We start from the raw sequence: 26,163 nt of genomic DNA, 5'->3' as shown, positions 1-26,163 counted from the left end.
AAGATTTATGATTAGAGTTTATTGTCTGCATAGTGATTAAGCGGACTGAAGGCGGTTGATGTTGTTTTTCCATTCCTGTCCCCACTGTTAGAGAAAGTGTCATTCCCCTTAAATAGTCCCTAGAAAAACAGCCAGGATAAAAATTGTTTATGGGATTTTTTTGTTATATTTCATTACAAAACCACGCTGGACATAGCAGCTAGGCCTAAGGGGCACCTGCCCCTGCAGCCAATCTGAGGTAAGGCTGGTGTAGGCAGATGCCTACCGGGCAACATGAGCCCGAGAGAGCCAGCGTTACCTCTGCAGACTCCGCTGAGCCTGCTTCAATAAGGTGTCAAAGTCAAGGGAATCAAATTTGTTCCTCGCGGGAGCAGGCTCAAAGTCATCTCGGTTTGAGTCTGAAAAACACAAAGACAGTCACTGGTGAGTCAACTAGAATCAGCAACCAGAAAAGTGAACTGGAATGGAAAGTCTGACTAGGCCTCTGGCCACCTCTACACTCCCCCTAGACCAGGCATCCCCAAACTTCGGCCCTCCAGATGTTTTGGACTACAATTCCCATCTTCCCTGACCACTGGTCCTGTTAGCGAGGGATCATGGGAGTTGTAGGCCAAAACATCTGGAGAGCCGCAGTTTGGGGATGCCTGCCCTAGACTGTTTGCACCAAGAAAACTCTGGAATCAATTATTCCAAACTCTTCTCTCTCTCCCACCCTCTCTATCACACATAGGTCATGAATATATGGGGGTGTTATTATTATGTTATCAATTTTGTGTTTTATGTTGAAAACCACCCTGTGGTCTTTGGATGAAGGGCGGTATATAAATTGAATACATAATAATAGGCAAAAATCAGTGCCAAGCTAGCTGAACCTCAACTGACAACTCCATTACCCAAGATACTTAAGACTAAACTTCCTTTGCTGTGTTGAGAGATAACTCAATGCAGGATTGACACCACAAGAATCATGAGATTGGCAAAATACAGGTTAAGCAGGGGGCTAACCTCCTGCACAAAGAAAGTTCCAAATACTTGAATACTCCTGTTTGCTCAATCTCTCAGAGAAAGTTCACGGCAACTGTGTTTAACCCAAACTCACAGTCACCTCCATGGACTCACCCAAGTCGGCGTAGTTCCTTTTGCAGAACTGCCGGCGTCCTCCAAAGCACAAGTCAAAGGGCTGCTCATCAGGGCGTTGCAGTGAATTCCCACCGTCTATGGCAGCAAAGGCATCTTCAGCATAGCGGTACGTCACAAAGCCATAGTTATCCCTGCCAGACAGGAAGGACAAGGAATTATGATTCTACAGCTGGGACCAGCCAGGGGAAAAGCGAAGGGCCAGAATCAAACACCCCATCCTCTTCCCGCCCCCTTCCCATTAGCTCCATGTAGCAAAGGAAGTTGCCCAAAGGAAGACTTGATCCTCTCTTACCCCTGCTCCCGGAAGTGCAGGGTGCATTCCTCAATGATTCCAAACACAGAGAAACGGTGTCGTAGTTCTGAATGAGTCATCCGGCTGGGGATCTTCCCAACGAAGACAACACGCCGTTCTTCCTATGCACACAATTGAGGGAGAGAAGGGGCAGGACTCAGCCACAGTTCTATCAAGCAATCGTCTTCCTCCTGCCATTCCACTTGCCCCAACAAGAACGCTCACCACAAACTCATTTTTAAATATAGATCCCCCTGCTTACTTGTGTGAACTACTGGTGGGGAACTCATGGTACTTCAGGATGCTAATAGAATATATATTCCGGCATCAGTGAACACTGCCCACCCAAGAGCAAAAATCTGGACGGCCACAGGCTTCCAAACTTGTTCTAACCCAGGGGTCCCCAGACTTACTGGCGTTTGGGCCGGTTCCCACCGCGCCGATCGCGCGGCGGGCCGGAGGACGGGGGAGCGCGCGCCTGTGCAGGCCGGCGGGGGAGTGCGCGCCCGTGCGCATGTGCACGGGCACTTACTGGCGCAGCGGTGCGCTTCCAGGGTGGAAAAAGCGCCGAAAATCCGTTGTGCACATGCGTATGGGCCTCCCCCGACCCGGAAGTGCACCAGAAATGACCTCTTCCGGGTCGGGAGAGGCCCATACGCATGCGCATAAAGGATTTTTGGCGCTTTTTTCCCGACCCGGAAGAGCGCTGCCGCGCTGCGCGCCGTAAGAGCGGGCGGCGGGGGTCGTCGCGGGCCGGATTGGCAGGCCAATTGGGCCGCATCCGGCCCCCGGGCCGTAGTCTGGGGACCCCTGTTCTAACCCTTCCCATGGTGCCTCTGTGGATCACCAAGAGGAGGGCTACAGCTTCTCTGGAAAGTTCTGGAGAATTTTGGGACAGCCTCATGTTCACTCTCTATGTGGCGAATGTGCTCATGTGCTCTACACATGACCTTCCCCACTGAACAGAAGTCATGAGCCGGTTTAGCTACTGTGCAAATACCCACAACTACCGTATTACCTTTGTTCATGCAAATACAGCTTCAACTTCTAATAGAAAGTGTCCCAGGACCAAGACCTCACTTGGAAGTTTGCCTAAAGGGCTAAGACATTGTCAGGTTTTCCTCAAGGGAAGGGGAAAACCCCAAGTAGGTGCACGTTCCCAAGGTAACTCAACCATTTATGTGTACCATATCCAGGGAAATCCAAATTCTGCAACCAGCATGCTTTTTTTGCTAGCTGAGTGCATCTGTTTTTAGTTTTTATTTTATTTTATTGCAACTCTTGTTGTGTATTTGCCTATCTCAACAAGGAGAAAGACTCTGAAGAACATACCAAGCCTAAACCAGCCACCTCTATGGCTTCTGAGATTTCAGCAAGCATGGCCCACATGCTGTCAAGGTCATCTCTGCAGCTCAAACAGTAGCAACTTGGTTTTTTTAAAAAAGAAAAAGCTATTGCTTGCTCAAAAACTGCACTTCTGCACTGTATTAGCACTTTGGCAGTGAGGAAAGTTCACTGTCACTTAAACAGGCCAGCATCTCCTTGCCCTTGGATCAATGGAAAAAGCAGAGCTGCCTGGTTCTGGGGAAAACAGCCTAATAGCATTAGGTTGAAGAAAGCGTATCAATTCCAGAGCAGGAAAGCAACACAAGACAGTCTAACAATGACCATGAATAAGGCAGCCCCCCGTGGTGTAGCTGCCCTTCCTAGAACACTGCTATGCCCCAGAAATACTCACTATTGCACGGTCTTTGTATCCGTTTTTCTGCCTTTGGTAACGCTCACGGGAGCTGCTGGAATTGTATCTGTATGTTTTTTTAAAAAAAGAAGTCAAAGCAAAGAGTGAAAAAAGTGAAATGGTAGCAGAAAAGTAGGAGCAGCTTGATTCTTCACTTAGGGAGATACAGCCATCATTTCCTGGTTTTAGTTCTTAGAGAAGAATGAGATGCTCCAGGCTGCAAGCAGCTTCCAAGTAAGGGAGGGAGGGAGGGAGGGAGGGAGGGAGGGAGGGAGGGAGGGAGGGAGGGAGGGAGGGAGGGGGAGAGAGAGAGAGAGAGAGAGAGAGAGAGAGAGAGAGAGAGAGAAGAGTACAGACACAGTTGGGGGGTCTACTCACGTGGCTGGTCAGTATAAAGCTAAACACCCCACTTGTTGTGAAGATGGGGGGGAAAGTGCCACACAAAAAACCTGCAAGCTGTTTATCAGGTAACAACTAACTTGTGAAAGTTGGCGCAGCGGCAAGAATACAGGCAAGACCTGGGGAATTTAGGCTGCTGTTCAGCTATGAAACTCAATGCAAAAGTCACAGCACACTTTACTGCACACGAGGCAATAAATACACCTCTGAGCCCCATGGAGGAAGGGCGGAATACCAAGGTGCCAAATACGTGGGAAGGGTTCAAGGTTTCAAGAAAGGAGAATGCAAAACTACTTCACAAGGAAAACACATATGGTGACTAAAAAAAGCACAAAAATGTATTTAAAGCATTTCACGTTATTTAACGTGGGGAAACAGAGAGGGAGCCCAAACTGAACATAAAATATTTGACTTTACTTTCATATTAGAATTGCTGGGGTGGTGGTGGAGAAAGGGGAAGACAACAGATTATCCCACTGTTCAAGAGAGCAAACACTGCATGTCTCACCTCTTCCTTCTGTGCAGAGAGGGGGAGCAGGAGGATGATCTTGATATGTAGGAGGAACACGAAGAAGACCGGGACCTGCCCCTTGACCGACTCCAGGAGCTCCCACAGGAAGAGGAGCTGGAACTTCGAGAATGGCACCTGGAGTGAAGGAGGGAGCCTAATGAGACCAGCGGCTGCACACACTGTGTGTCCATGGGAGTGCATGCAAACACACACAGGAGCTCCTGTGTGACCTTCAGCTTGTGCAACCTGCTTGCAATTGAGCTTTAGCATGCCTTCTCTCTCAAGGAACAAGGGGTTCCCAAGACAGAAAACTTTGTGGCAGAGCAGACTGTGACACCTACTTGCATTTGTAGAGGTCTATCCAAAATATATTGGTCAAATGTTCACCCTAAGGCATGCCCAAGATGCTTTAACACTTGTTTTGTAAGGAACTGGAGATTAATAATAGGACATTTGCACTGCATGCAGAAGATACCCAGTGAAATTTCTAGCATCTAAAGTTAAAAGAAATCAGTTAACAGGAGATGGGAAGAGCTACCCTGGAGAGCCACTGTCAAGAATAGACAATGCTGATCTAGATGGATGAGCAGGAAGCTGCCATATACCAGGTAAGTCTATGTTCAAGAAGTAACTTACTGCTAACAGTAGAAGTGCAGGATATGCACAGCGGAGTTAATTAAGGGTTGCATAGCCATTTCTATCTCCCCACTACAAGAAATACAAAAAGTATGGCAGATGTTCAGGCCACTGTATTCCACCACAAATCAGGACGCAGGTCAATTTCTGTGCTTGGTATGCATTGTGCAAGTTAAGGCTTCATTTCCGTCAACAGGTCTTAATAATTCACCTGATCAAAATTTCTCCAGAGAGAGGCAATTAAGGAGAGAGCGCAACAAGCGCATCCATTAGCCATGGACTGTTGCCATTGTGTGGCTAACCTTCCACTCCAAGGGTCCTGAACACTGGGTTTTTGGAAATAATTGAAATCTTAGGCCTTAATCAGCATCAGCATCCATGTGCATTCCTCAGTACCATCAAGTGAATAGACCAGCTGAGGGCTGGGTATTGGCAGCTGGCTCAGGCAGTACAAGATGTCACTAGAAACAGAACTGATGGAAAAAGAGAAGCAGGGACTTAATGGGCCCAGTTGAAAAGGTTCAGCAGCCCACAGGCTGCCATTCCTAGGATGGGAAGAGTCCTCATGGTGACTATATGTCACATGCAAACTGAATCAGCCTGTGGCCCCTCCATATAAGATGCAGAACAAATTCACCAAGAAGGATATCCAACTAACATGTCCCAGTAACAGCAGGATTTCCATTTATGCAAATCTGCTCCAGAGGCTGGCAGAACCTCCAAAAATAAAATTAGGGGGCATGGGGAGGCAGGGAGAAAGTCCTATTGTGCAAGCAGAAATCCCTGTGCTAACAGGACTGTGACTTAGCACTGCTTTGGATTCAACCCCAAGGGACAGAAAAGGATGCTAGATGCAAACTCATTACAGGAGTTTGCAAAGCTATCCTCAAAGTAACAAGATACAAGTTGAGAATTTCAGTCCAAAAGCTCCTCCGGAAGAGAAACAGCATAGGCATGTAAAGGTAAAGGACATCTGGACGGTTAAGTCCAGTCAAATTTGACTGGGGTGCTTTCCAGGTCATGTGACCAGCATGATACTTCTGGCACAATGGAATATCGTGACGGAAGCCAAAGCGTTTACCTTCCCTATTGGTACCTATTTATCTCCTTACACTATACATACATAGGCATGTATACTGTAGATAAGAGCCTAAGACTCGCTAAGCTAGGAAAGGGCCCAGCTATCCACAAGGCTAGCAAAGAGTGCAGCGGGCTTCCTCTTGGGCAACGTAGACTCCATTGCTGCTCATGTGCATGCAAAACACCCCAAGCCACCCCACAGCACTCCACACCCATAACTTTCAGCCACAACAGCTGCTGAGGGGAAAGGCCCATTAAACGTCTGTGCCACGCAAGGGCAATTTGACACTCGGGGTGCCGAGTCTTGGCAAAAGGAAAGAGACGTCAACCCTCACCTTCGCCAGCGCTTCGCTGGGGGAGACCGAGAGCGTGACTGAGAAGAGGACGCAGAGGAAGAGGAGGAGCGGGAGGATGAAGAGTCACTGTCTCCATCAGAGCTGGAGCTGAAGGATCGGCTGGCGCGGGGCCGTCTGCCTCTCCAGGGCCCCTCTGGGGGACTGGCTGACTTCTGCCTGCCCCGGTAGCACCGCAAGGAGCGTTTGGAAGCCAGCCGCTTCTGCCGAACCTCTTGAGGCTGCTGCAACGTGGGTCCTTCTGCATCCCGGCAGGGGGACGCAGCCGGAGATAACAGTACGGAGCAAGGATCGTCGCTGCCCCTATTCGCGGACCTTGGTGTGCTAGTCCGGTGGTCCAGGGGCTCCTTTTGTGAGCTGGTGGGGCTGCTGTCCAACAGTGGTGACTCTGAAGTGTCAGGGCTCGAGCTGGCTGCAACGGGAAGAGAGGCTCTGAGCTGCTCCCGCCCAACATCTTTGGGACTCTGGCAGGCAGCCGCCGTGCCAAGGGAGCCAGCAGGGTCCAGTCCGACAGCAGCAGGGAGCTGACTCGCAGCAGGGGGCTGATCCGGCACTTCTTTTGCCACTGCCTTGATGGGCTTTATTGTTATCTCAGAGTTTTGCTTGACGTTCCACCGGGCACCTCCCTTTGGCTGAGCGGCACTAAGCTGACAGTAGTCATGCTCACCGGAGCCGACGTGAACAGGGGCTGCAGCTTTCTGGTGAGGCTTGCTCAGCGATTTCGTGAGCCTGACGCCTTTGGTGGAGCCAGCCTTACCCAACAGGGAGACGGCCACCAGAGGTTTCCAGAGCTGGTGGGGTGGAGTGGCTGGAGGCGTCAGTCCTGCAGAGAGACAGAGAGCCCTCAGGAGATGGAACAGAAACCCATGTGCACAACACCCCTCCCACCCTCAAAAAACGTGGTCCAGGCAACTGGCCTTGTTGCCCCTCCTATGGGGGGGGTGTCAAAGTTTTCGCCCCCAGCAATAGCCCAAACCAGCTCAATTTTGCAACGTCCTCCCAGAAAAAATTAAGAAGTCTCCATCTTCTTGAAAAGGCTATGCGGCGGGTAACCTTTTTTTTGTAGCACTCCCTTCTGGGCAACCTTTCAGGGGCCGTATCCCAGTGTTGGGCAGAGCCAGAGTTATAAGTGGGAGGAGCAACTCATGCAATTTTTACAGTGGGCTAATTTCTATTTACACACCCTTCTCTGCCCCCCATCTGGACAAGCAAGATGCATTTTCAAAGTTTGAGGACACATTACAGCCAGAACAAAATAGTTTGGGGTGTGAAACACAAGCCAGTGAGGACTGTTGCCTGGGCGGAGTTCCAAGGGCCACACAAAGAGGCCTGAAGGGCCACACTCTGCTTCCCTCCCCCATGCTGTAAACTCTTCCTTTTTTGCCTAGTCTTTGAGTGAATTGGTTCCCCCCCCAAGTCAGTTTACCTTTAATGTACATTTCAGGCCTTTGCATTTTGACGGCAATTTATAATTGCTCAATTCTTTTTCTGCTTTTTAAGCTTAAGCCTTTTCGTGTTTATGAAAGTGGTGTGTCACCTTTGCCCCATCTACCTCCCCAAAAGAGCATCCTTCCTCAGCATGAACAACCTAAGCTAGGCCCCTCAGCAAGAGCTCAACAGAGAATCTCAGGAATGCATTGTTGAGTGCTGGAGAGATGAGGCAAATTAGCTCAGCCCTCAGCACTCACTTCCCCTCTACCCCACACCACTCAGGGAACATCTCTCAGTACAGAAAGAGCTTAACTCTAAGAGCCTTCACCTGCAACATTGGTGAGCTCTGGCGCCTGAAGCCGGTCCACCATTTTCTTGTCCTGCTGTGCCTCAGAGCTGAAGGGGGAAGAGAGAGAGAAAGGCCTCTATTACACACAGAGTGTCCCACACAATCAGGAATCACCTAGTCAGCACATGGAGCACTGAAACACAGCACGCTTGGTACTCCTTAGCAGGTTTATCAGGCAACTTAGGCCAGGATGTGCATGCTCTGAAAAGCAGGTCTCTTTCCACCAGTGTTTCTTGCCTGCCTCCAGAAATGCAGTGTTATTTGTAAACCAAGCGGGAATAATTGTGGGTGGGAAGATACCTGGCTAGGACCAAGTTCTGTACTCACCCATTGTTCCCCAAAGTCACATTGTCCTTAGATTTTGCCATACTAGGAGCTTCCTTTTTGGCTAAAAAATAAAGTAAAACAAAGCATTATTCACAAGCATTTTTTCTGAGCACAAAACTTGCCTATCTTTTCTGGAGACCTAGGTTGTTTTCAATGAAAAACACGTTCACCCAAGCCAGTGGGCATATTTATTTTATTTTTACATTTATATCCCATCTTTCCCTCCTAGCAGCTCTAAGTAGCATACATGGTTCTCCCATCCCACATTTTATCCTCACAATAACCCTGTAAGGTAGGCCAGGCTGGGAGGCAGAAGGTCACCAGATGAGCTAAGTGGGGAATTGAACTCTGGTCTCCCGGCCAATTCTCTTAGCCACTGTACCACACTGGCCCTCAGATGGCTCTCTTCATTTCCACAAGAGGTTTTGGTGCTTTGTGGAAAGAAAGTGCAAGGAAGCCTGGGACTGGCTGCCACCTTCACGTGATACACAAGACAGTCAGGCATGTTTTTGTCAGTTTGCATTTCTTAGTAGAGAAAGTATTGATCTGATTGATGTGCAGAGAGCTTTCCTATTCTGATTAATTCAAGAGGGTTTTGGAAGCTTCTCTGTGTGAAAGAAACAAGCAGAAGGTTCATGATGTTTGGGTTATTCCTTCAGAGAAGGTAGAGTACAGCTGGCTCAAACTGGTTCTGTTATATCTTTTGTCAAAGTCATGCTGACTATACCGTGTTTCTCATATTATAAGACATGTCTTATATTAATTTTTTCCTCAAAAAAACACGACATGGCTTATTTTCAAGGGATGTCTTATTTTTTAATAAAGTGCACGTGGGCGCTGTTTGCCGGGCTTGTCAAGCCCAGCAAACAGCGCCCGCCGATCTTCGGTGACAGGCGGGGGTGGGCGGAGAGCAGAGAACGATCTCCGCTTCCCCCCCACCCCCGCCTGTCACACAGCACAGGTCCGAAGATCGGCGGGCGCTGTTTGCCGGGCTTGTCAAGCCCAGCAAGGAGCGCCCGCCGATCTTCGGTGACAGGCGGGGGTGGGGGGAGAGCGGAGAACGATCTCCGCTTTCCCCCACCCACCCCGCCCGTCACACAGCACAGGGCCGAAGATCGGCGGGCGCTGTTTGCCGGGCTTGTCAAGCCCAGCAAACAGCGCCCACCGATCTTCGGTGACAGGCGGGGGTGGGGGGAGAGCGGAGAATGATCTCCGCTTCCCCCCCACCCCCGCCCGTCACACAGCACAGGGCCGAAGATCGGCGGGCGCTGTTTGCCGGGCTTGTCAAGCCCAGCAAACAGCGCCCGCCGATCTTCGGTGACAGGCGGGGGTGGGGGGAGAGCGGAGAACGATCTCCGCTTCCCCCCACCCACCCCCGCCTGTCACACAGCACAGGTCCGAAGATCGGCGGGCGCTGTTTCCCGGGCTTGTCAAGCCCAGCAAGGAGCGCCCGCCGATCTTCGGCTCTGTCCCCCGATGCGCTACGGCTCTCGCTCGGTCGGGGCTTTGCAATAGTGCTTATTTTCGGGGTATGTCTTATTTTTCACCAACCCTTTGAAATCCTGTCATGGCTTATTTTTTGGGGATGCCTTAAAATATGAGAAACACGGTAATAGGAGATCAGAAGGAGCTTCGGTTTCACTTTCTCTTTCTCTCTCTTTTCCTTCTGGCGTGGTGTTCTGTAAATGTACAGTCGTACCTTGGTTGTCGAACGGAATCTGTTCCAGAAGTCCGTTCAACTTCCAAAATGTTCGACAACGAAGGCACGGCTTCCAACTGGCTGCAGGAGCTTCCTGCACTCAATTGGAAGCCGTGGAAGCCACACCGGACTTTCGGCTTCCAAAGAACATTCATAAACTGGAACACTTGCTTCTGGGTTTGCAGCATTCGGGAGCCAAAACATTCGAGTCGCAAGGGATCCAAGGTACAGCTATATAGTGTTAAGGTTTAGACTTATTATAAGTTGTTGTAAGTTTAAGTTAAGTCTGCTGCAAATGGATTTCTTATGGACAGTACCAATCCTGAGTGTATTGGATTTGTGACCATTATGCTCATTTGCCTTCAGTGGCGGTAAAGCTCTGCTGGATGAAATACAATTGCTTCTGGCCTATTTTTTTGGGAATCCTGCAGCATGTTTAAGTTTTTACCCTGCTAAGTGTACGTTGGAATCTGCTCTGGATCAATATGGAGTAGAATTTCAATGACAGTTTTGGGACAGGCGAAGAAGCTGGAGGAGTGAACGAGCCTGCCAGCACACTGGTCAACATGCTGAGCTGCTTGTCCCAATTTCACAACTCACCTTCTGTCTTTTCAAATTGCTCTAGCAGGCTGGACAAATCAGAGGCTTCAATTCCTGAGGGGAAAAGGAAAAGGATAATATTAATGCATTGTGTACACTCATTTGGGTTTCATGACTTGTCAGAAGAAGCTTCACTGGGCGGCCGGAGAAGCCAGGCTCCCCACAATTACCGCCTGGCCCTCTTTGCCAGCATCTTCAAAACAGTGTCTTAAGAGCATGAGAGGGAGACAGACAGAATATGTAACTACTTAAGCATAATGGAATGCAGCTGTTTGCAACCAAAAAGAAAAAAAAAGTGTAAGCAGGTTGCGAACATGTGATGAGATAGAAAGAGGACTGTCCCCAGGCTTTGAAACAGAGCTTCCCAAAGGGATTTTGACCTCCTGAAGAGAAGGGGTCAAGAAATACCATGGGGCAGAAATAGGAAAGGAAAAGAAGTTTGCAAAGTATAGTGCATAATTAGGAACTATGAGCCTCCAACGGATATGGGCTTCCTTTTCTAAGAAGGGGATCCCACCATACGGGTTTATAAGCCCACCAAGAGGCCAATGAAATCAGATGTTTGGGACACCCTGATCTGCACCCCAAGTTCTGTGTTCAGCAGAGGTGTGTGCCATTCTTGGGCCACAAGATGCCACTTAACCCTCTCCTCCCCCCCAAACCTCAGCAGCACAGCCACTCACCAATTTCATTGATAAAGGCTTGAACAATGTCCTCTTTACAGCTGTGCTGTGCAATGTTGATGAGTGGCTGGTACTTCCACATATGGGTTGTTTTCTTGGAGAGCTGAGCAGTTTCATGCACCTTCTGGGACACCAATGATGCTGGAGAAGCGGTCGCTGTTGGGGCAGCTTCCTCAGCACCCACCTCCATTGCAGTTGGCACTGTGAGCTTTTCTGGCACTGAGGCAGCAGGAAAGGAAGAACGTTCTTCTTGCGAGCAGGAAGCAGGAGACACCTCTTTGGCACTAGAAGCTGCAGTGGGTATGCTCAAGGTCTTCTCCATACGGTCAGAGAGCACAGGGGCCTTCCCTGAAGGTCGCAGCAGAACAGGAAAGGACAGCTCTTCTAAGGGCTTTGGGGCCTCCCTGACTTGCTGGGAAGGAGGTGCAGAATGGGGTTCACCGAAAGACTGAAGGCTGGAGCCCTTCCTGGCACACTGAGTCAGTGCCGCTTCCTCTGAAGAAGGCTCAATGACTGATGGAGAAGGCAGCTTGCCCACAGCTGCTTGCCTCCTTGGGTCAGACACTCTTCTGGGGTCAGCTCTGATGGCAGAAGGGACATGCGCTGGCGGGAGCTGCGTAGGCAGGCTCGGTTTTTCACTGGCTGCCAGGCTTTGAGCTCTGAAGTGAGATGGCTCTGGCATTGAGGCTGCACTCTGGAGACCAAGTGCCCCTTCGGAACAAGACGGTGCAGGCAAACTGCTAGCCAGGCGCCCCTGATCCCCGTAAGGGATGGGCAACATCGGATGGGGTACTGGCATGCCCGGCCAGTACGGTGGCTGTGGCGCCCACTCGACAGAGCTGTAAGGGAGGCCTGGGGCTAAAGGCGGCAAAGGAATGGGCGGGGGAGGCCAGGTTGGAGGGGGCACAGGAGGAACCATGTGGAAGACAGAAGGGTGGGGCTCAGCAGCAGGAAGTGGAGGCGGCAGGCTTTGGTAGGTGGCTGGCATAGGGGCAAAGGGAGGCCAGGGAGGCACAGCTGGTAGGAAAGCCCCTGAGGCTGGGGGCAGGAAAGGTGGAGGCAGCATTGGAGGCACCTGAACAGGGGGAAAGGCACAGACTGTGCTGGGCAGTGGGGATGCAGCAGGGAGAGATGTGGTAGGTGGTGGTGGTGGAGGAGGAGGTGGAGGTGGAGGAACAGGGCTCATACAGCCATGCTGCAATGGAAGAGCCACTCTTGGTGCAGAATTTGGAGCTGGCATGGATAGAGGCAGGGCACTTGCATTGCCAGCTGGGACAGGAGCAGCGGAGGAGCCAGTGGGCTTCTCAGGGTCCTTTGCCAGTCCAGACGAAGCAACTTTGGAAGGCAGTGGTGGGACCAAGCAAGGAAGCTCAGCCAGTTCTGTGGGGAGTTCAGGGAGGCTGGGCCACTTGCTGGCACTCTGGTTCTCTGTGCCGCTCCTAGAGCTCCCATCGGGAGGCTGGCGCTGCTGGCGGCGCTGCCTGTATTCGCTCAGGCTGAGAGGCCTGGGCTTGGCTTCCTTTGGGGGGCAGCCAGCATCCTCGTTACTGGGAGGCTGCCTTTCAGAGTCTGCAGTGCTGCTGGGGAGTGGCTGGAGAGGTTCTGGGCCAGCCACCTCATTCGCCAGCAGGACGGGCTCACTCGGCACATCCCCCTCCTTGTGCTCAGCAAACCGCAGTTCCTTGTTGCACGGCACAAGTGGGGTTTGGGGCTCCAGTTCCTCCATCTCACTGTCCGATCTTTCCTGCCCTTGGCCTCCAGCTTTCTCCGTCTCCTTCTCTGGCACAGGGTGGCTTGGCTTAGTCCCAGCCTGCTCTTCAGTACAGACAGCAATCAGCCCACAGCTTGTGGCCTCTTTGCGCCCCATTGTTTCCTTGTTCAATTTTCTCTTGGTGCACACCTGGTCCTTTGCCATGGCACTGCGCTTTGCTTTTTTGTGTGCAGCTGAGCCAGGTTCAAATATATGATCTTGATCATCCATTGAGTCCTGAGCTTTTGCCCCTGGATGAGCATCTTCCACCCCTTGGAGGGCAACCCTGCCAACATCTTCAGCCCGCTTGTCCAGGTCAGGCTCTCCATCCAGGCTGGCAGCCTTGGTGCTGTCATCAGGTGGTAATTTTTCCAGGGCAGGGGCCAGGAGTGCTGCCCCTTCATCCACGTGGCTAGCTGTGCAGTTGCTCTCAGTTCTGTCCTGGACCTCTGTCTCAATTTTCTGCAGGACCACAGGGATCTCCATGCTCTCTCCACTCTCAGGCACCACCTCCAAAACAAGTGGGCCAGCAAGGAGCTCCTCGGCAAGGGGCCGGTTGCTAGGACTCAGGCACACTGTGAAGGTGGGTATGCAGTAAGAGTGCATGGACCTCACCAGCTCACTGAGGGAGATGCTCTCTGGGGCAATGACAGAGGGACCATCACTTGCAGATGGGTCCGGTTCCACCTCCTTCATCGTTGATGCTACAAGGGTCTCCTTCACACCTGCCCCCAAACCCTGCCTGCTGCTTGTTGTGGCCGCTTCCTCCTCCTCCTCTTCCTCCCCATCACTGCGCTGCAGCACAGGCGGCTCTCGGTCCCTGTGCCTAAACAGCACCCGCTTGCTACTGGGCTTCTTTGAAGCAGCCGAATCATTGTGACAACTCGGAGGCAGTCCCAAAGGGAGGCTGGCAGTGCTGGTTTCAATCTGGAGGGGAAGAGAGATTATGTAGTAAAGCTCCTTGCAGGTATTGATGATTTGGGGGGGGGGGATTTCCGACTCCTTTGCTATCTCACCAAAGGATGCCTACTAAACATAGACTTGAAAATAGAAAGATCCATTGCTAGAATTATATTTGTCTCTTAGGGTTGCCAGGTCATCACCCAAGAGATGCTTTTACTTATTTAAAGCATTTTTAAATGCATTTGCGCCTTTCGTAGCTATGTGGAAGGCAGCAGCTAAGCAAGTGGCGTTTCTTCCATTTTTCAAGTACTCTTGTGGCAGAGGAGGCCTTTACTCGACTCTTACTGATTTGGAACTCAGCTCCCCCTCTATGTAGCCCCCAATCCAGGAGAGGCTATGCCAAAGAGGGCTTCATAAATAATCTTGATACAAGGCAGATAGGTGCAGGGAAATATTAGTTTAATATTTTATTTCATTTTTTATACACTGCTTGATTGTAAGAAGACAACCTCAAAGCCATAATGCAACAAACCGTAAACCAGAGAGATAAAAACTGGGATGCCCACTGCACAACCCACCCATTTGGTTGGAACACCTCACCTTTTCTGTCACAATAGAGCAAATTCTAGGCTCCTTTAAGTCCTCTATGGTGTGGAAGTCTTGCTCAGGGGGTGTCACAGACAAGCTGAGAAACCTCTGAAACTGACAGAAGGAGAGCAGTTTAGAAAGCAGAAGTAAATTCAACTAAATCTGAAAATGCCATGTGAAACGCTCCCATTTTACCAGCGGAAGCTAAGCTTTGCAAGATAGCAGCCAATCCATGCTTGCCTGGGGTGCATAGTTTGAGGGAACCCACAAGGGGCACCTTGGTGTTCTTCAAACCACATTTAGCATCTTCGCATGTTTCCACCCAACGGCACTACGTGGCCACCTCTTAATGCCACAACATGCGCACCAGAGGGCGCTCTGACCTTGCAGAGTTCACAGTGTGCTAGACCCATTACATTTGGATGCCAACTTTGAAGAGGAATCCTTGCCAGGATTTTCTGAATGTGTGTACTGATGCACATGCCTGTCAGGAAGAGGTAGCTAGCCTGGAGAAAATGATGTCACTATTGTCAATGTATAAGCAAAAAAGGAAAAGACATGACTGTCCAAAGAAACCTCATCAAATGCAGATTGAGATGAGATCACAGGTGAGGAAAAGGGCCTCCAGAACTTCCATAAGGGTGATAAGCATTATCCTGGAACTGTGACACAACCCACAAGAAAACCAAATGCTAGCAGCCAAGAACAGGATGCTGTTGTGTGTATATAATGATGACAGCAATAAGCTGGGAAATCTTGGAGCTGAGCACCAAGCACAGTATTAAGCAGCTTGGATGCCCAGCCTATGGGAGAAGTTTCAAGCTGAAGGAAGAGGAGGATGGGGTCATTCACATCCAAGTCTCCTCAGGATGAAAGTTATATTAGCTTCTGTCAAACTGACATTTCATAATTAACCTTACCCGGGACGGGCTGTGATTTCAAAGGCACTACACTGTTGTGGTAACCCCACAATTAACTGGCCACACAAGAGAAGGCAAGCAAAATCTTCTGTCCCATAAACCATGTCATACCGAAGAATTATCACGCTCTCTGGGTGATGTCAACAATTCAGAATCAGGAATGGTATCAAAAGGAGAGAGAGACTCGTCATCGGTGCTATCCAGAATATCTGTGATTGCAGTCAACAGGGAAAGCTCGTTCTCTGCATCCATGCGGCCTTTCGTCTGTTAGGAGGGGGGAAACAAACCAAATTTGGAATACAGTTCATATATGAAACTCAGGGATGGCCAATTTAGCTTTACCCAGGGAGAGTCCAAGGAAGGAAAGGAGCAACTCTCAAGCTCATTGCCAACACAGGCTTAACTCACTAAGAGTTACATGGAAAACAAATCAAGTAAACAAGCTGTGGAGGTCAAGGGATGGAATGATAACAGAGGGTTGCTGTTAATGGCAAACAGCTCAGATCTGCAAGATGAAGGAGCATTACCAAGATAACTTCACAACCAAATAGACACAGAATAGTTAGAACAATTGAAAATAAAATCCTTGCAGCTGCTTAACATTCCTCATACCACCCAAATAACGACTTCTGAAGCAGATGTGAGGAATTTAAATATCAGGCCAGCCAGCACATAACCACTAAGAGTTTAAGGTCTATAAATCTCCCAGAGGAGGTCTGAACTTTGAGCTTCAATGCAGGCCCACACCAGTAGTGGACTGTGTGCTGGCTGGCTTTCATCTCTCCATAGAGCAGACCATACCTCAGTCAGACTGCTGAAATCCTCAATGATGGAGATGACGGAAGAGTCTAAGTAGTCCTGCATCGTTTCCAGGAACTCTCCTGCTTCAAGGATGGTTTCTGCATCCAGTGATGTCAAATGCAAATCCTCTGCCAATAAGTACTGGGGTGAAGGAGGAAAAGGAAGCGCAACAGATGAGGGCATAAAAAGCTGCTTGGGGGACAATGTAAGTCAATTAAACACTACCTGCTAGGTGCAGGTTAGAGCCTTCCTAAAAGTTGACTCTGTCTGATATTACTGTAATGCCCTCCCCTATTATTTCAAACACTCTGAATAAACAGATACCCTTCAGCATGAAGGGTAGGCTATATATCAATTTAATGAATAAAATGTACACACAAAAGGGATTTATTGCATGTGTGGCACAAGCACCAGTTCTGCTGTTCTAAGCAGTCAAGTGGGCACATATGGGGTGAAACACTCCTTCCAGTAGTCTTGTTCCAAACTACTGAAGGCATTATATACTAACAGAAACTTACTATACGTACATATAGTACAACAACATTGTTTTCTCAAGTGTTATAGAGCAGCTGCTTGCAAGAAAAGCTTTAATGCCAATAAGGCTTACATTTTTGGTGTTCAGCTTCTTAAGAGGGAAGCAACATTGTATTTCTAAGGCAGAGAAGACCAACCATTCTGCAGTCTTGGAAAAACCTCCAAGGTTTGACCCCCCCCCCCCCGGGAGATCATATAGGAGAAACACATAATGGAAGAATTTTGCATCTCAAGGAGATGGGTTAATTGGTTTGTACAATCATTCTTCCTTGCTTCTCAGCACATCCTTAAGGACTTTCAAGGGCTTTTTGGTTTGCTTTATTGTTTTGACTTGCTGCTTGTGTTTCAAGGATAAGTGTTGGCAGAATGTGGGAGGATCGGCTTGTGAGCAAGTTCACAAGGTTGGGTGCCTGCCAGGAGGAGTACAGCTGCAGGACTTGTTAATTAGGTCAATGGACAGGGGCCAGCATATCTTATCTTGCAGGTGGTGTGACATTCCTCACACCATCCAAATAACGACTTCGGAAGCAGATGTGAGGAATTCAGATATTAGGCCAGCCAACACATAGCCACTAAGGGTTTAACGCAGGCATCCCCAAACTTCGACCCTCCAGGTGTTTTGGACTATAATTCCCATCTTCCCCAACCACCGGTCCTGTTAGCTAGGGATCATGGGAGTTGTAGGCCAAAACATCTGGAGGGCCACAGTTTGGGGGTGCCTGGTTTAAGGTATATTTATATAGCTCTCAGAAGGGATCAGAAATTTGATCTTCAGTGTAGATCCAGACCATTGGGTGCTGTGCTGGCCAGCTTCGTCTCCCCATTTTCATTCTCATCAACTAAATAGGAAAGTATCTTATCTTGTTTCTGTTATGCTACTCTGCTTAAATACTGATTTCAATGACTTTTATTTTGTACAGTGGGACCTTGACTTACGAATTTAATCCGTTCTGAATGCACACTCGCAGATCGAAAACTTCGTTAGTCGAGTTTCCCATAGGAAAAGCGGTTTCCCATAGGAATACATTGGAAACGGAAAAATTCGTAATTCGAGGAAACCGCATCTAACCGCAAACTGGTTTTCCGTTCGGATGTCAAAAAAATTGTAAGCGCGTGGCCACTTTTTCCGCTCATAACTCGAAAATGTCTGATGTCAAATAGCTCGTAAGTCGAGGTCCCACTGTATTTAGTTTGCTATTTAATAAATCACTGAGTTTTTCTCCCCTGGTATTATTTCTACTGACTCCCAAATAACGCTTGCATTTGGCAAAACTGATCACTAGTCAGAAGTGCAGCCCTTTTCATCCAAGAAATGTTGGATTCCTGCCCCTAAGTAAACTCAAGCATGATGCATATAAAAGAGCTGTTTTGCTAATACCTTATCCTCCAATTAAGTACCTAATGTTGCCTTACTACCCAAAGCTATGAGAGCTAGCATGCACTAGGTCAAGAGTTGTCAAAGTGGGGCTATCCAACTCACATCAACCCCAGCCAGCATGGCCAATGGAGTTTGTCTGGAAAGCACAACCTTGCTATCCCTGCACTAGTTTCTATCCCCAGTTGCCTATTTCCACAGTCTCTGTTAATTAGCCCACGACATGGAACTTTCCTGAGTCAGTGCACATTTGCTCCCCCACCCCAAATATCAAAGAGAAATGCCAAGCCACAAAATAAGGTGCAATGTGCAGTTGCTAATGCAAGAAAGATTCATATCATCCAACTGTGCTAAACGTGTTTTTGAGGAACAGATCTTCAAACGTTCTAAGCAATGGAATTATCATATCAGCACTGGAATGTTCAAGAGACATTTGCACAATAGGATCACCATGCTGATCTCTTGATCGGTTTTCAGGGGCTAGGGGGTGGTGAGAAGAGACAGGAGCAGTCGCCGTAAATGGCTTCCCTTAAACAAGGACAACTACCGGTAATTTAAAGTAAAGGCTAAGCTGGAAGAAAGCAGTGGTCTCATCTATTTCTACACGGCAGATTCTACAGGAGTAACATTAACTATGAGGCAGCATTCCAAAACCAGTATTGTTGCAAATAAACATGCATGATCTCTGGGAGGAGCCACCCAATCTGATCTGGGAGATATTTTCTGGCTGCTGAATCAACACATTTAAGATGGGAAACTTGCCAACTGGCAAAGTCTGCCTTCACTACTGGTTCTGACAGATGGATATGGCGGGAATTCCATTTTCCAATATTATCAACCTGCCCCCTAGCCTTTAGGAAGACATAACTGCAAGAGAACGTGATGAGCAAAGTTATAGGAAACCATGACAATGAATGGATTACCTGCGGACCTCCATATGCTATTGGACTCCCAGCCATTGTGGTCCAGCAATATCTATAGGGCTATAGGTTTGAACCCATACTGTACGCTGTTTAGCTTTGCAAATATGCTAGCAGTTTTACTGCTGCACCACAGGTAAATCCCACTTCAGATTACAGAAAAAAATGCAGTTTGTCTCATTCACCATATGAACAACAACAACAAATTCCATTAATGCTCCTTTATTTCCAAGGAATGTTCTCCGGACAGCATATTCCACTGCAGTCTAATATCAGTCAAGGAGCATTATAAAATCAAATATGCTGTAACACACTGTACTACAAAAAAACAACAACCCTCTAGCACATGCATTCAGTGAATACTATTGCAGTCTGACATATGTTTTTGCAGTAACTTGGGATCCTTCTTAGCCCCGTATATCAAACTGCAATGGGAACATCAACATTTTTATACTCTTCCAACAAACATTCTACAGACACCACTCAAATCAAGGCATGGCCACCTTGCAATTAACCACTTGTTCAGAGTTGCAATCCTGTCCACATAAGCAGTTTCCTACTACTTAGTTGCACTGCACACACATGGATGTCCACCAGGCAAGTTGGTAAATGTTATGCAATTATCTGTAAACACTAGGTCAATTTAAGGTAGCAGAGCTGGCAGGATAGGAGAGATAGGTAAGACTATGAAGCCGAAGACTAGCTTCTCGGGGCAAAGACTATTCTTGTTATGTAACTGTAAGGTGCCCAATGGTTGACCAAAGTGAATCTGAAGGGTAGCCTTTTGTTTTCTTTGTGTGTACATACATGGTTAACAACCAAGTCACCATGAGTAGCAGTCAGTGCTCTCCTGCCAAGGTAGCAAATGCTAACATGGAAGGGCCCCCAGTCTGATAGCTGAAGGACACTGTTCCTGGCAACTGTGAGATCACTAGATGAGATAATGTTTTAGAATGCTTTTAAGAATTGTTTTGTTGTGGATGTGTTTGCAACCTTGAACTCCTTTAGGAAGGGCATAGAATCTATGATACAGGTCCCAGGAGCCACATGGCTCCTACCTTTTCTATCCCTGGTTTCTAACACTGGTCTCCCATGCAGTTGGGGTGGGGGTGGGGAACAAGAGAGTCACATGAACTGTTGCTCTTCCAAGATACCAAGCACAGAGATGCTAAATCCCTTCAGCATTCCTGTTATCATTTTCTCTGTGCTTTGCAGTTGCATCAACACAGTGGCAATGTCCCCCCCTCCCCCCAGCAGCATGCAGGGGAGGAGATCATTCTGTCTGTGCTAAAGGTAAAGGTAAAGGGACCCCTAACCATTAGGTCCAGTCGTGACCGACTCTGGGGTTGCGCGCTCATCTCGCATTATTGGCCGAGGGAGCCGGCGTATAGCTTCCAGGTCATGTGGCCAGCATGACAAAGCCGCTTCTGGCAAACCAGAGCAGCACATGGAAATGCCGTTTACCTTCCCGCTGTAGCGGTTCCTATTTATCTACTTGCATTTTGACGTGCTTTCGAACTGCTAGGTTGGCAGGAGCTGGGACCAAGCAACGGGAGCTCACCCCGTCACAGGGATTTGAACCGCCAACCTTCTGATCAGCAAGCCCTAGGCTCAGTGGTTTAACCACAGCGCCACCTGGGTCCCTCAACAGACAGATTAGTCTGTCTGTGCTAATCACCACCAAAGTTCTACACCTCTCAGTTTGGCTCTCATTTGTCAAAAATCCTGGATTCCAGCCTACCATATTTTCTCATGTCCATTCCTCTGTGCAAAGGCCACAGTAACAGCCTCTCTTACCTGTGGCAAGCTAGGGAAAGGATGCTGCTTCTTTACAAACAAGCACCTTCTGACCCATTTCAGCACTTTGATCCTACTGCTGACAGTACTTTAACTCCACCAAGGCAGGCTCATCAACACTTCTTCCTAGGGCCACTCCTTTTTTTGGTGAAGCAGGGCTAGTCTCAGGGATGCAAACACCCAGAGAGCAGCCAGCTCAGCTTCAGGGAGGGAGGAAATGTGCAGAGCTGGTTAGAAAGCAGCTATGGAACAAGTTCTAACTCAAAGCACGTTTAACCGCTTCCCTCCCTAGACACCCAGCTGAAATTATTGGGCTTTGCACAGCAGACTCTCACTACAAGGACTTGGCAATACTCCATGAATACCTGGGAGCACTCTTTGGCCTGATGTCTCAGTCACCAAATTTTTCCATGACAGCTTCCCACCTAGTCAGCCAAAATTCTTTTCATACGCAGAATCCAGAGCAGGGCTGCTAAACTGTTTCACATTTTCCACGTGGAGGAGTCTGCATTGCTAGCTTCTCAGATTCTGAAAATTTCCCATCAGTTTAAGTTTGAAAAGAGCCCAAACAAGCTCAAGATAAGATTTCACATGTGGGGGAGGCCATCCTGGCCTTGGCTCTCCATTGTGGTCATTAACATCACTTGCTCATCTTCTTCAGGCACAGAGCAGCAAAAGAACAGACAATTGAGAAAGGCAGAAAGATTTGGTTGGGAAAGTGCATTTGTCTACCATCTTTCTCTGAAGGTCCAAATGTGGTGTTTTTAAGGCACTTCATAAAACGAAAACTGCTGCCACAACATGCAAAAGAAAGAAGTGAATTTCTCAACAGGACCCATAGCTCATGATGTCAATTGGATAGGACAGACATCTTTTCTTGAATTAAATGTTTAAGGGTGGTATCCAATATTCCTGTTCCACTAGCTAGCACAAGAGATTGTGGTCCATACAAATATGATTTTGGGTACAAGCAGGGCTTTTTTGCTGTGCAGGCAGAGTTCCATTTGCAGAGCACTGAATACAACCCAGGCACTTAGCTCAGTTGGTTAGAACATGGTGCTGATGAGGCCAGGTTGTGGGTTTGATCCCTGTATGGACTACCTGCATTTTCCCCTGTAGCAGGGGGTTGGAATAGTTGACCCTTGTGGTCCCCTCCAACTCTACAATTATATGATTAACTCTTCATGTTCCCTTTCCCTGCTGTGGATTTCACAACTAACCTCTTCCCACCCCCCACCACGTGTCTGTAAATGGCACTAGTGACTACAGAACAGTTTCCCACCATCAGTAGATTACTGTGGCAAAGCAGGTACCCTGTCACTACGGTAGGCCTGAGTTAATATGCTGCATGAAGAGCTAATGACCTAAGCGAGCATGGATGCACCAGCAGGTAAATTCCTGACTGCCATTGGCTGCAGGTTTGACCTTGCTGCTCTCTCAAACTGCTGTGGGTTATGTTTGGTTAGCCACCAGGTCCCTGATTACAACACCACATCACCTAAAGCTGGATTTTCTCTCCCCACCCCTTTATAACCGTGGACCAGGGATGGTGGGAGTTGGAGTCCAACATCCAGCTCCCTAGAGAGCTACATGATCCTCTTCCCTGCTATAAACTCACAAGATCTTTGTCTATGCTACCCAGCGTCTTATACTGAACCATGTTTCCAGATTTGCCTTCTCCAAAAGGCAAACATAATCCAGTTATATAGTAAACCCACAACTTACACCAGGGTTACACATACAGTAGTCAAAACACAATGGGTTCAATGGCAGGTGGGAGTGCCAAAGTCATTTTTCCTGGAACTCCAGGCCCCTTTCATCATCATCATCATCATCATCGTTTTGCCATGCACAGAAAGCTGAATGCACACAAGTTGCGGGCTTACTGTATCCTAATCAATGCCCCTTATAAATATACCATACTGTACTTCAATTGTATAGATTAAGGAATTAAAACATTAAGAATACAGTGAAGGGAAACAGAAAACAAAACACGAATCCTTAAAGAGGATTCTAAACAAGAGATGACAGGTTGAGAATTAACACATCTACCACTGTAATAAAGTTACATATGTTATGAAACCTAAAGTCCGGTACCTGTATCTGCTTAGCAGTGTGTTCTCCATGGTATTAGGAATATAGGAAGCTGTCTTACACAGTCACACCATTCCATTAGCCCATCTAACTCAGTACTGTCCAACTGACCAGCAGTAGCTTTCTAGGATTTATGATAGGGTATGATTGTACTCAGAAAGAATTCATGGGCTCAGTGAGCTTATTACACTGTGAAATTCAATTAAGATATGCATGCAGAATAGTGACAAATAAAAACCTAAGATAAAATCTTGCAAGAGAAGCCATACATAGTGGTTCAGCTTCCACAGATAAAAGCTAAGGAAGGCAGGTTCACCTACTACTTAACACCCCTTCCACTTCCAACTGCAACAGGCTGGTAATTTAGCAATATAAATTATGTTAAATGCAGTTTCCTTTACTTCTCGTTGCACAGACAAAACAACTAATTTATTCTTGCATGGTCAGGACACAGTCTGCAATCACATGCTTAGTACATTCATCACATGGTATGGACATGGTAGGAAGGAACTCAATTGGAGAAGAAGTCCAGTTGGAGTCCCAGCAGACTCTTTCAGTGAACAAATGCCAAAGCGGCCCACATTCATGTTACTGTTACAGTATTTATCATTCCTAACATGGACATACACTCTCAACTCCCATAAATGGCTTCTCTCTGAAACTGCCTGCTGGAAGCAAAAGCCATGCTCCAAGTGATAATAATTTCTCCCAAAAAATATACTGTATACTATAACCCAACACCAAGCGTTTTCAGGAATGCTGGTAGAATCGGATTCAGAGAACAAGAGATGCTAGATTGTTTGGAGCAGACAGAGGCATGCATGCTCGTAAAACTGCTGAAACACTGCATCATCAAATGGGGCTGAACAGGATCAGCAAGTGGGTGGAGCTGAACACACCCAGAAATGAAAAGCAGAGGGTGGGGGGTGTATAAGGGGAAGAGGGTGGAGTTAAGGCAGGCAAAAGCACCAGGGCCCATTTTTACATGAGGGAACGCTTCCCAGTCTGCAGCCAACCCAACGCATGAGAGACAGGGCTCACCCATCTCCAGAAAAAGCAAAAAGTGCTCTAGCGTGCTCCTGGTGGAGGAGACAAAACGAGCCCCGCCCCGTTTTGAAAGATAATCTGGATAAACCACCGAAGAGGGAGTTAAAAATAATCACGGGAAAGGGGCTCATTCTGAGCCAGATTTGATCAGAGCGATTCCTAAAAGATTCATATGCCACGACTAAGTGGGGAGGTCCTATTTCCCTTGCTTAAACCCAGGAACCCAGCCAAGTCATAAATACCCCAGTTCTGCAAGGAAATAAGTCCAAAACTGTCCCAATGGTGGTCTAGGAGACACACACACACCCCTTGACAAACCCTAAAGCTAGGACTAGCATGTCTTAGAAACCTCCCGTTTAACGTATCCGTTATGTGGAGGCCCTCGATAACTTTTTTTTGTCGGGGGTGGAGGCCACCCCAGATCTCTGGACTGCGGTGGCCCTGACCCAGCTCCCCAAATCCCACCTTATGTCACCGTGTCACTCCTCTGGCCGCCACGCGCGCCCGGGGCCCACGCGAGGAGCCTCTCCAAGACTCCACCATACGCAACTTCGCAAAAACTGGAGCCAGATGTTCCGCGAAGGATTTCCACCTCCTGCCCCCGAAGCTCCCTTCCGAGGGCACCCGTTCCTGCCCGGTTCCAGCGCCGCCTTCGCCCCCCTCGCCTCCAAACCTCAGGGCCATGCTCAGCCCGGTTTCCCGGTCGTGCTGGCCGGTGCCACCTCCCTATGCCGGCCACGCCGCTTCCACGTGTCCACCTAGCGCCAGCCAAATGGGCTAGCCCGACTCTCTCCCGCCCGCTACCAGCCGCCAGACCCGACCATTACCTGCGTGGAAGAAAGGCCATTGCCCGCCACGGACTCCGGGCCCCCTCGCAGCGGGAGGGTTCCCCCAGCCCCGGCATGTCCCGCGCCGCCGCCCCACAGCGCCGCCATCTTGGCACCTCCTCGCAAGCAGTTTCAGCAGCCCGGCCGGCAAGCTAAAACTCTGTTTCCCAGAAGGCAGCGCGGCGAGGAAGTGAGCTTTTCTTCTCACGCGATGTATGCTGGGAGCTCCATTCCCTAAAGCATCATGGGCGTTGTAGTTTCTTCTGCTGTAGGCGGACTCAAACAATAATCAATCGCTTCAGGTTTGCCGTGAGGGACCTCTTCAAGCTGCGTGTTTGATTTTTCCAGCAGCGTAATCGGAGGTTCGTTTTTATGCAAGATGCAGACCCTCAAAAGTTGCTTTACTGTTATACTACTACTTCGTTAGCGTGCAGGGGAAAACGATGAGGAAAGGCTACGGAGATCAGTATAGCAGCAATTATTCTGTTTAGCCTTCTCTTTTTTGTAACAGGTCCAAATCCCAAGAACTAAGGTTACAAAAATACTCCCAACTAGCGTCCCCATTGAACACAGCGAGATTTCATAGGTCCGACTACGCACGCATAGGATCGCGCTGCTTAGCACACTACGTATGTGCACCATAGGCAGCCTGGTGACTAGATTCGGTGACGCAGTGTCTGTAGTTTTGTACTAGCCTTGGACCAGGAAAGACGTCTCGGTACAAAGCAGTATTAAATCATTTCCGACAATTTCCTTTTTATTGAATGCGGTATTTCCTTGCTTACAGCTGCGATGAATTCTATATGCTTCTTATGCGGCGCGAGAGAAAGCATACTCTTAACAAATATCAGCTTTGGACTTAAGACCGTTAGGCAATCTTATTACACGATTATAATACAATTATGCGAAGGGGGAAGACATTTTACAGTTGGGCACGGGCTACTGCCTCAGCTCCATCTTAATAGTAACCCTTCGACTCCGGGAGTAGGTGACGTAACTCAGCCCCGCCTCTTCGTGGCCTCATTTTCCCGCGGTTAGAGACCGGAAGTTTCCGCCCACAAGCATTGCTTGGTGCGTGCTTGGCTTCCATGTGGGCAGCTGAGCTGCTGCGTGGTGAGTCAAGCTTATCTGCAGCTCCGCCAAGAAGGAAGCAGACAAGAGGCCGTGGTAATACTCCAAACCTCAAGGGGCGAACGGACTGAGCAGCCGGCACTCTTAGAACCACCCAGTCCAGCTGCCACTTGGGCTTTACTTGTTTGTTTATTATCATTTTTTGCAGTTCATACATTTCATAAATATTAACAGTATAATAGCAGTAACAACAATAGCATCGAAGAGTGCAAAAGTGTAACATGAATTGAGTTCAGCA

General features: G+C 48.5%; 1 protein-coding gene across 1 annotated transcript; it reads right to left on the bottom strand.

Annotated features, from left to right (window-relative positions):
- On the bottom strand, positions 1-24,961 carry PPRC1 (PPARG related coactivator 1). Its single transcript, XM_035133532.3, has 14 exons — positions 24,795-24,961; positions 16,201-16,341; positions 15,511-15,663; positions 14,492-14,593; positions 11,239-13,915; positions 10,556-10,609; positions 8,257-8,317; positions 7,909-7,976; positions 6,132-6,972; positions 4,078-4,215; positions 3,171-3,237; positions 1,433-1,554; positions 1,120-1,271; positions 1-398 (listed from the first exon to the last, which is right to left on the bottom strand). The coding sequence occupies exons 1-14, from the start codon at positions 24,900-24,902 to the stop codon at positions 295-297; spliced, it is 4,788 nt and encodes a 1,595-aa protein (XP_034989423.2). The 5' UTR covers positions 24,903-24,961; the 3' UTR covers positions 1-294.
- Positions 24,962-26,163: the final 1,202 nt, after the last annotated feature.

This window comes from Zootoca vivipara, chromosome 5 (genome assembly GCF_965207765.1).
Source record: "Zootoca vivipara chromosome 5, rZooViv2.hap1.1, whole genome shotgun sequence".
In the NCBI taxonomy this organism is placed as follows: Eukaryota; Metazoa; Chordata; class Lepidosauria; order Squamata; family Lacertidae; genus Zootoca; species Zootoca vivipara.
Note: the sequence above shows the minus strand (reverse complement) of the source record. Positions and strands in the feature narration are given on the sequence as shown.

Bases quoted from the DNA above. Each gene is read 5' to 3' on its own strand.
- PPRC1 (XM_035133532.3), bottom strand. From the start codon at position 24,902: ATGGCGGCGCTGTGGGGCGGCGGCGCGGGACATGCCGGGGCTGGGGGA. The intron at 8,318-10,555 runs GTGAGTTGTGAA...TTTATTTTTTAG, and splicing joins GCAATTTGAAAAGACAGAAG to CCAAAAAGGAAGCTCCTAGT. The intron at 3,238-4,077 runs GTGAGACATGCA...AAAAACATACAG, and splicing joins TCTCTGCACAGAAGGAAGAG to ATACAATTCCAGCAGCTCCC.